The 10,343-nt window shown below is 55.7% G+C and overlaps 1 protein-coding gene across 1 annotated transcript; it reads left to right on the forward strand.

Moving 5' to 3' along the window:
- The first annotated feature begins 1,154 nt into the window (after positions 1-1,154).
- LOC135575074 (salivary glue protein Sgs-3-like) lies at positions 1,155-3,970 on the forward strand. The gene is made up of 3 exons (XM_065027235.1): positions 1,155-1,203; positions 3,077-3,350; positions 3,493-3,970. The coding sequence occupies exons 1-3, from the start codon at positions 1,155-1,157 to the stop codon at positions 3,968-3,970; spliced, it is 801 nt and encodes a 266-aa protein (XP_064883307.1).
- The last annotated feature ends 6,373 nt before the right edge of the window (positions 3,971-10,343 follow it).

Consider the following 10,343-nt stretch of genomic DNA (forward strand, 5'->3'; position numbering starts at 1 on the left):
ATTTTTTCTCTGAACCAGACCACGATTTCCCACTACCCTTTGCTGCTGTGACAGCAGTAACACATTTCCTCAAGCGAAAACGCTTCTTCTCACTCAACTGGTCTAACCCCGCCGTCTTCTGTAACATCACAGCTGACCTCACAAACTTATCAATGTCACGAACGTCGTCATGGAAATGACCAGACCAAGGTGCAGTGCGGTGAGCGTACATTTTCTCTTTGTTTATGTAAATGTCGCCAAGAAACAAAGCAACGACCGTGATTCTGACTAATAGTGCCACTAACAAAGACAACTACCCACAAAATGCGAAGGAAAACAGACTGCCTAAGTATGATTCCCAATCAGAGACAACGATAGACAGCCGTCCCTGATTGAGAACCATACCCGGCCAAAACATAGAAACGGAAAACATAGAAATAAAGAAACTAGAATGCCCACCCTAGTCACACCCTGGCCTACCCAAAATAGAGAATAAAAAGCCTCTCTATGGCCAGGGCATGACAATCAACATCAAAAAAATCGGCCAATTTAAAAGATTACCCAAAAGTCTGACCCAGGAACCCATTTACCTCCTCTAGATTATAAATTGAGTCATCACCAGCTGCTATCATATCAGTAGAGATATCTATATCCTTCTCCTGATCCTCCTTAACAGAGGCCACAGACCCCTGACTCCCTTCTACCACATCCCTCTCAACACTCCCCACTTGCAGCCCATCACTCGTACCAGGCATCTCCTCCACTACCTGGGACACTAGCCCCACCTGAACCCCCTCCTGTACCCCATTACTCATAGTGGGCATCTCCTCAAATACCTGAGAGATTAGCTCCACATGAACCCCCTCCTGTACCCCATTACTCATAGTGGGCATCTCCTCCAATACCTGAGAGATTAGCTCCACATGAACCCTCTCCTGTACCCGAGCACTCGTACTGGGCACCTCTTCATCAGGCGGAGGAAATGGCTCTTCAGATCCATCCTTACCTTCTACAACATTATTTTCTGCTGCATAACATCAACAGGGATAACTTGTTCCTCAGCAACAGGTGCTTATGACTGCTCTACCGCTGTCGGCCCACCGGCCTACATCAGTGGGCGTTACGAGGAACCCCCCCCTTCCCCTCCCCTCTGCCTTCTCCCTTTTCGGGCAAGCATGTCGTTTATGGCCAACATCATCACACTCAAAACTCCTTCGGCTACCCGTACTAGCATAAACCATATACAGCCTGTTGTCATACTTGACTTTAAACGATAACTCTAAAGTCTGCTCCGGTGAGTCCAAAAACATAAACACCTATCGCCGAAATAACCTGCTTCAACGCCGGGGTGTTTGCAACCCAACGGGACAATCTTAATTGAACTTGCGAACTTCCCAAACTGCAACAACTCATTGGGAATAAAAGGCGGTACATTTGAAATAGTTACCCTTGTTGACGGAGAAAAAAGTGGCGTAACTTGAATAAAAATTCCTTTAAGAAGTACACCATGCTCAACCATACGATCAACAAGACACTCTTCTTTAAGCTCAACCAAGTACAAGACGCTCTTCTTTAAGAAGTACACCATGCTCAACCATACGATCAACAAGACACTCTTCTTTAAGAAGTACACCATGCTCAACCATACGATCAACAAGACGCTCTTCTTTAAGAAGTACACCATGCTCAACCATACGATCAACCAGACGCTCTTCTTTAAGAAGTACACCAAGCTCAACCATCCGATCAACAAGACACTCTTCTTTAAGAGTACGCCATGCTCAACCATACGATCTACAAGACGCTCTTCTTTAAGAAGTACACCATGCTCAACCATACGATCTACAAGACGCCCTTCTTTAAGAAGTACACCATGCTCAACCATACGATCAACAAGACGCTCTTCTTTAAGAAGTACACCATGCTCAACCATACGATCAACCAGACGCTCTTCTTTAAGAAGTACACCAAGCTCAACCATACGATCTACAAGACGCTCTTCTTTAAGAAGTACACCAAGCTCAACCATACGATCTACAAGACGCTCTTCTTTAAGAAGTACACCATGCTCAACCATACGATCTACAAGACGCCCTTCTTTAAGAAGTACACCACCGCTTTATTCATCCGTGACGCATAAGCAACATTCTCATATCCCACCTTCTCTCCTCCGTCGACCAGAAACTCCTCCACGGTGACAGTAGCTTCAGTAACACACCTAAAGCCGTGCTGAAGTGCCATCCCCACCAAAACCAAGGTCATTTCATCACGAAAAACAATATACTTAATTCTACCACAAGAACTAAATAAAAATAATGATGATCTCAATCATGCATAGGAAGAAAAAAAGAGAGACAAAGAGAGAGAGAGACAGAGTGAGAGAGAGAACGAGCGAGAGAGAGAACGAGCGAGAGAGAGACAGCAAGAGAGAGACAGAGCGAGAGAGAGAACGAGCGAGAGAGAGAACGAGCGAGAGAGAGACAGCAAGAGAGAGACAGAGCGAGAGAGAGAACGAGCGAGAGAGAGAACGAGCGAGAGAGAGACAGCAAGAGAGAGAATGAGCGAGAGAGAGACAGCAAGAGAGAGAACGAGCGAGAGAGAACGAGCGAGAGAGAGAACAAGCGAGAGAGAGACAGAGTAAAAGAAACAGAGAAGGACAGGGAGAGAGCAGGGAGGATGGATATACAGGGAGAGAGGGGGGAGGATGGATTTACAGGGAGAGAGCGGGGAGGATGGATATACAGGGAGAGAGCAGGGAGGATGGATATACAGGGAGAGAGCAGGGAGGATGGATATACAGGGAGAGAGCAGGGAGGATGGATATACAGGGAGAGAGCAGGGAGGATGGATATACAGGGAGAGAGGGGGGAGGATGGATATACAGGGAGAGAGCAGGGAGGATGGATATACAGGGAGAGAGCAGGGACGATGGATATACAGGGGTGGATGGATATACAGGGAGAGAGGGGGGAGGATGGATATACAGGGAGAGAGCGAGGAGGAAGGATATATAGGGAGAGCTATATGAAGAACAATAATAGTACCACTTCAAGAGAAACTGGTAGATTTCGCCCTCCTCCACATCTCATCTCCCCAGCCCTCGTCCACCAGCCCTCAGCCTCACAGCCATCATCTCCTCAGCCCTCAGTGTTCCTGCTCCCAGACCTCATGTCCCCTGTCCTCATCTCCCAGCCCACAGCCCTCAGCAACCAGCCCTCAGCCTCACAGCCCTCAGCCCTCATCTCCTCAGCCCTGTGTTCCAGCCCACAGCCCTCAGCCTCTCAGCCTGCAGCCCTCATCTCACCAGACCTCATCACCATGATCTCAACCTCTGAGCCCTCAGCCCTCATCACCCAGCCCTCGGCCTCTCAGCCATAAAGTCCTCAACCTCCCAGGCCTCAGTCCTCAGCCTCCCAGCCCTCATCTCCCAGCCCTCAGCCCTCATCACCCAGCCCTCGGCCTCTCAGCCCTAAAGTCCTCAACCTCTCAGTCCTAAAGTTCTCAACCTCCCAGCCCTCAACCTCCCAGTCCTCAGTCTTCAGCCATCAGTGTCCCAGCCTCCGAGCCCTCAGCCCTCATCACCCAGCCCTCGGCCTCCCAGCCCCAAAGTCCTCAACCTCCCATTCCTCAGCCTCCCAGCCCTAAATTCCTCAACCTCCCAGCCCTCAACCACCCAGTCCTCAACCTCCCAGTCCTCAACCTCCCAGTCCTCAACCTCCCAGTCCTCAACCTCCCAGCCCTCAACCTCCCAGTCCTCAACCTCCCAGCCCTCAACCTCCCAGCCCTCAACCACCCAGTCCTCAACCACCCAGTCCTCAACCTCCCAGTCCTCAGCCTCCCAGCCCTAAATTCCTCAACCTCCCAGCCCTCAACCTCCCAGCCCTCAACCTCCCAGCCCTCAACCTCCCAGCCCTCAACCTCCCAGTCCTCAACCTCCCAGCCCTCAACCTCCCAGCCCTCAACCTCCCAGTCCTCAGCCTCCCAGCCCTAAATTCCTCAACCTCCCAGCCCTCAACCTCCCAGCCCTCAACCTCCCAGCCCTCAGCCCCCAGCCTTCAGTCCTCATCACCCAGTTCTCAGTCCTCATCACTCAGCCCTCAACCTCCCAACACTCAGCCCTCAGCCCTCATCACCCAGCCCTCACACCCTGAACTGCTGAATTGACGACCGAAGTCAGCCTACACGCGCCTGGCCCGCCACAAGGAGACGCTAGAGCCAAGTAAAGCCCCCCCTCCCCCAGCCAAACCCTCCCCTAACCCAGACGATGCTGGGTCAGTTGTGAGACAGCCTGAGATCGAACCCAGGTCTGGAGTGACGCCTCATGCACTGCGATTCAGTGCCTTAGAGCGCTGCGCCGCTCAGGAAGCAGCAATGAGGCCCTTTATCAACTTCTCGTGGTTCATCAGACTCTGGGGATCTAGATAAAGGGCCTCATTGCCAAAATCCAAAAATATCTTTTTAAGATTCTATAAATATTTATTGTCCACTCACAGGGCCTTGGTATGGTCTGTTCTGGGGGGGTTGAGATTTTGAACTGGGCACACCTCTGGGTTAGAGTGGAACAGGGTGGAATTGAGGGAGGTATTTGTGTCATTTTGTGTGAGCATGTGTATTTGTCATTGTGTGTGTGTGTGTGTGTGTGTGTGTGTGTGTGTGTGTGTGTGTGTGTGTGTGTGTGTGTGTGTGTGTGTGTGTGTGTGTGTGTGTGTGTGTGTGTGTGTGTGTGTGTGTGTGTGTGTGTGTGTGTGTGTGTGTGTGTGTGTGTGTGTGTGTGGTAGTAAAGGGAAGTGGCTATCATGTGGCCTAACGAGCCCATGCTGCTGCCTGAGAGAAGAGAAGGAAAAATATGAAGGAGGAGAAATAGAGAGGAGGAGGACGAAGAGGAGGATGAGAAAAGAGGAAGAGGGGGAGAAAAGTCTAGTTTAGGTCTGTCCCCTCCTCTAACAGGACATAGAACCCTGGACGTACTCTGTCCCCCCCCGGTCGATGATGTCACAATGAGACTAAAGAGCCGTGAACACGTGTGGCCACTGTCTGCCATTAAAGACATACAGGAGTGGAAAACGGAGGAGAGAAAATGGAGGAGAGAAAGCTGGACAGGGAGATCTGATCTCGTATATCAGCTTTCGTATGTGCTAACCAGAACCAGAGCTGGAAGGACAGCGAGGCCTTTTCCACCGACATCAACCACAGGAAACCACATTGCTGGCTGAATGGAAACTCCAGAAAATCTTGCCAGCTAGGAGTGTGTTGACGTGTGAATAGGTTTGAATGTTCTAATATCTGAGAGGTCAAGAGGTCAATGCATCAAGTTCACAGCAAAACTAGGGCCAGGATGAAACGGAAGGTGGTCCATTACAGCAGTATACAGACAACACCTCTTAAAGACATATTCCCCGACATTCACAGAGAACACACTCATGGTGAGTGGAGCACTCACTGTCCCTCTCTTGTTCTCTCTCTCTCTCTCTCTCTCTAACTCTCTCTCTGTCTCTCTCTTTCTCCCTCCCTCTCCCCCTCCCTCTCTTGTTCTCTCTCTCTTGTTCTCTTGTTCTCTCTCTCTCTCTCTCTCGCTCTCTCTCTTTCTCCCTCCCTCTCCCCCTCCCTCTCTTGTTCTCTCCCTCTCTTGTTCTCTCTCTCTCTAACTCTCTCTCTCTCTCTCTCTCTAACTCGCTCTCTCTCTCTCTTTCTCCCTCCCTCTCCCCCTCCCTCTCTTGTTCTCTCTCTCTCTCTTGTTCTCTTTCTCTCTTGTTCTCTTTTTAGTTTCCTGAGGAGGAATAGGCTTTGTCGTGCCCTCTTCACGACTGTCTTGGTGTGTTTGGACCATTCTAGTTTGTTGTTGATATGGACACCAAGGAACTTGAAGCTCTCAACCTGCTCCACTACAGCCCCGTCGATGAGAATGGGGGCGTACTCGGTCCTCCTTTTCCTGTAGTCCACAATAATCTCCTTTGTCTTGGTTACGTTGAGGGATAAATTGTTACTTTGGCACCACCTGGCCAGGTCTCTGACCTCCTCCCTGTTGGCTGTCTCGTCGTTGTCGGTGATCAGGCCTACCACTGTTGTGTCGTCTGCAAACTTAATGATGGTGTTGAAGTCGTGCCTGGCCATACAGTCGTGGGTGAACATGGAGTACAGGAGGAGACTGAGCATGCACCCCTGGGGTGCTCCAGTGTTGAGGATCAGAGTGGCAGATGTGTTACTACCTACCCTCACCACCTGGGGGCGGCCCGTCAGGAAGTCCAGGATCCAGTTGTAGAGGGAGGTGTTTAGTCCCAGCATCCTTAGCTTAGTGATGAGCTTTGACTTTACTATGGTGTTGAACGCTGAGCTGTAGTCAATGAACAGCATTCTCACATAAGTGTTCCTTTTGTCCAGGTGGGAAAGGGCAGTGTGGAGTGCAATAGATATTGCATCATCTGTGGATCTGTTTGGGCGGTATGCAAATTGGAGTGGGTCTAGGGTTTCTGGGATAATGGTGTTGATGTGAGCCATTACCAACCTTTCAAAGCACTTCATGGCTACGGACGTGAGTGCTACGGGTCTGTAGTCATTTAGGCAGGTTGCCTTTGTATTCTTGGGCACAGGGACTATGGTGGTCTGCTTGAAACATGTTGGTATCTACAACCTAGTACTCAGGCAAACACAGGTACAGTTACATTCATCACACATTCACCCTGACTATACACTATTCTCATCAGCTTTGAGGCTCCAGAACACCAGCTCTGAAATACCTAGAGATACTGTCATTTTATGAAGGTAGCTGGACATCTCTATCAAACAGGAAGGCAGAAACACAGAGGCGAGGGAAGGGGAGAGAGAGGAGGGAAGGGGAGAAAGGGGAGGCAGACGGGAGAGAGGGGAGGCAGATGGGAGAGAGGGGAGGCAGACGGGAGAGAAGGGGAGGCAGACGGGAGAGAAGGGGAGAGAGGGGAGGCAGACGGGAGAGAGAGGAGGGAAGGGGAGAGAGGGGAGGCAGACGGGAGAGAGGGGAGGCAGACGGGGAGAGAAGGGAGGCAGAGAGGGAGAGAGAAGGGAGAGAGGGGAGGCAGACGGGAGAGAAGGGGAGAGGGGGAGAGAAGGGGAGAGAGGGGGAGGCAGACGGGAGAGAAGGGGAGAGAGGGGAGGCAGACGGGAGAGAAGGGGAGAAGGGGAGAGAGGGGAGAGAAGGGAGAGAAGGGGAGAGAGGGGAGGCAGACGGGGGAGAAGGGGAGAGAGGGAGGCAGACGGGAGAGAAGGGAGGCAGACGGGAGAGAAGGGGAGAGAGGGGAGAGAAGGGGAGAGAGGGGAGGCAGACGGGAGAGAAGGGGAGAGAGGGGAGGCAGACGGGAGAGAAGGGGAGGCAGACGGGAGAGAAGGGGAGGCAGATGGGAGAGAAGGGGAGGAAGGTAGAGAAGGGGAGGCAGAGGGGGAGAGAAGGGGAGAGAGGGGAGAGAAGGGGAGGCAGACGGGAGAGAAGGGGAGAAAGGGGAGAGAAGGGGAGGCAGACGGGAGAGAAGGGGAGGAGAGGGAGAGAAGGGGAGGCAGACGGGAGAGAAGGAGAGAGAGGGAGAGAAGGGGAGGCAGACGGGAGAGAGGGAGGAGACAGGGGAGAGAAGGGAGGCAGACGGGGAGAGAGGGAGACAGACGGGAGAGAAGGAGGCAGACGGGAGAGAAGGGGAGGGAGGGGAGAGAAGGGGAGGCAGACGGGAGAGAAGGGGAGAGAGAGGAGGGAAGGGGAGAGAGGGGAGGCAGACGGGAGAGAGGGGAGACAGACGGGAGAGAAGGGGAGGCAGACGGGAGAGAGAGAGGGGAGGAGAGAAGGAGGCAGGGGAGAGAGGGGAGGCAGACGGGGGAGAGAGGGGAGGCAGACGGGAGAGAAGGGGAGGCAGACGGGAGAGAAGGGGAGAGAGAGGAGGGAAGGGGAGAGAGGGGAGGCAGACGGGAGAGAAGGGAGAGGGGAGAGAAGGGGAGGCAGACGGGAGAGAAGGGGAGACAGAGGGAGAGAAGGGGAGGCAGACGGGAGAGAGGGGAGACAGACGGGAGAGAAGGGGAGGCAGACGGGGGAGAGAAGGGGAGGCAGACGGGAGAGAAGGGAGGGAGGGGAGAGAGGGGAGGCAGACGGGAGAGAAGGAGAGGGAGGAGAAGGGGAGAGAGGGGAGGCAGAGGGAGAGAGGGGAGACAGGGGGAGAGAGGGGAGGCAGACGGGAGAGAGGGGAGGGAGGGGAGAGAGGAGGGAAGGGAGAGAGGGGAGGCAGACGGGAGAGAGGGGAGGCAGGGGAGAGAAGGGGAGGCAGACGGGAGAGACGGGAAGGAGAGGAGAGAAGGGAGAGAGGGGAGGCAGACGGGAGAGAAGGGGAGGCAGACGGGAGAGAGGGGAGGCAGACGGGAGAGAAGGGGAGGCACATGGGAGAGAGGGGAGGCAGACGGGAGAGAGGGGAGGCAGACGGGAGAGAAGGGGAGGCAGGGAGAGAAGGGGAGGCAGAGAGAGAAGGGGGAGAAGGGGAGGCAGACGGGAGAGAAGGGAGAGGGGAGAGGGGAGAGAAGGGGAGGCAGACGGGAGAGAGGGGAGGCAGACGGGAGAGAAGGGGAGGCAGACGGGAGAGAGGGGAGGCAGACGGGAGAGAGAGAGGGGAGGCAGACGGGAGAGAAGGGGAGGCAGACGGGAGAGAAGGGGAGGCAGACGGGAGAGAAGGGGAGGCAGACGGGAGAGAAGGGGGAGAGGGGAGAGAGGGGAGAGAGGGGAGGCAGACGGGAGAGAGGGGAGACAGACGGGAGGGAGAGAAGGGGAGGCAGACGGGAGAGAAGGGGAGAGAGAGGAGGAGGAGAGAGGGGAGCAGAGGGGGAGAGGGGAGGCAGACGGGAGAGAAGGGGAGGCAGACGGGAGAGAAGGGGGGAGAGAGCAGAGGGAAGGGGAGAGAGGGGAGGCAGAGGGGAGGAGAAGGAGGAGAGGGAGAGGGGAGAGAAGGGGAGGCAGACGGGAGAGAGGGGAGACAGACGGGAGAGAAGGGGAGGCAGACGGGAGAGAGGGGAGACAGACGGGAGAGAAGGGGACAGACGGGAGAGAGGGGAGGCAGACGGGAGAGAAGGGGAGGCAGACGGGAGAGGAGGGGAGGCAGACGGGAGAGAAGGGGAGGCAGACGGGAGAGAAGGGAGGCAGACGGGAGAGAAGGGGAGAGGAGGAGGGAAGGGGGAGAGGGGAGGCAGACGGGAGAGAGAGGAGGCAGACGGGAGAGAGGGAGGCAGACGGGAGGGAGAGAGGGGAGAAGAGAGAGAGAGGAGGGGGAAGGGGAGAGAGGGGAGGCAGACGGGAGAGAAGGGGGAGGGAGAGAGAGAGGGGAAGGAGAGAGGCAGACGGGAGAGAAGGGAGGCGGGAGAGAAGGGGAGGCAGACGGGAGAGAGGGGAGACAGACGGAAGAGAGGGGAGACAGACGGGAGAGAGGGGAGGCAGACGGGAGAGAGGAGAGGAGGAGGGGGAGAGAGGGGAGGCAGACGGGAGAGAAGGGGAGGCAGAGGGAGAGAGGGGGGAGGCAGACGGGAGAGAGGGGAGGCAGACGGGGGAGAGAAGGGGGAGGCAGACGGGAGAGAGGGGAGGCAGACGGGAGAGAAGGGGAGGCAGACGGGAGAGAAGGGGAGGCAGACGGGAGAGGAAGGGGAGGCAGACGGGAGAGAAGGGGAGAGAGGGGAGGCAGACGGGAGAGAGGGGAGACAGACGGGAGAGAAGGGGAGGCAGACGGGAGAGAGGGGAGACAGACGGGAGAGAAGGGGAGAGAGGGGGCAGACGGGCAGACGGGAGAGAGGAGGCAGACGGGAGAGAGGGCAGAGAGGAGAGGGAGAGAGGGAGAGGGGACAGACGGGAGAGAGAGGGGAGAGAGGAGAGGGGAGGGAGGGGAGGCAGACGGGAGAGGGGAGAGAGAGACAGACGGGAGAGAAGGCAGACGGAGAGAAGGGGAGGCAGACGGGAGAGAGGGGAGGCAGACGGGAGGAGAGAGAGGGGAGGCAGACGGGAGAGAAGGGGAAGGAGGCAGACGGGAGAGAGGGGAGGCAGACGGGAGAGAAGGGGAGGCAGACGGGGAGAGAGGGGAGGCAGACGGGAGAGAAGGGGAGGCAGACGGGAGAGAAGGGGAGGCAGACGGGAGAGAAGGGGAGGCAGACGGGAGGGAAGGGGAGGCAGACGGGAGAGAAGGGGAGAGAGGGGAGGCAGATGGGAGAGAAGGGGAGGCAGACGGGAGAGAAGGGGATACAGACGGGAGCGACGGAAGAGAGGGGAGACAGACGGGAGAGAAGGGGAGGCAGACGGGAGAGAAGGGAGACAGACGGGAGAGGGGAGAGGGGAGACAGACGGGAGAGAAGGGGAGGCAGACGGGAGAGAAGGGGATACAGAC

Source organism: Oncorhynchus nerka, linkage group LG14, assembly GCF_034236695.1.
Source record: "Oncorhynchus nerka isolate Pitt River linkage group LG14, Oner_Uvic_2.0, whole genome shotgun sequence".
Lineage (NCBI taxonomy): Eukaryota > Metazoa > Chordata > Actinopteri > Salmoniformes > Salmonidae > Oncorhynchus > Oncorhynchus nerka.

Bases quoted from the DNA above. Each gene is read 5' to 3' on its own strand.
- LOC135575074 (XM_065027235.1), top strand. From the start codon at position 1,155: ATGTCGTTTATGGCCAACATCATCACACTCAAAACTCCTTCGGCTACC. The intron at 1,204-3,076 runs GTACTAGCATAA...TCATCTCCCCAG, and splicing joins CAAAACTCCTTCGGCTACCC to CCCTCGTCCACCAGCCCTCA. The intron at 3,351-3,492 runs GCCATAAAGTCC...TCAACCTCCCAG, and splicing joins ACCCAGCCCTCGGCCTCTCA to CCCTCAACCTCCCAGTCCTC.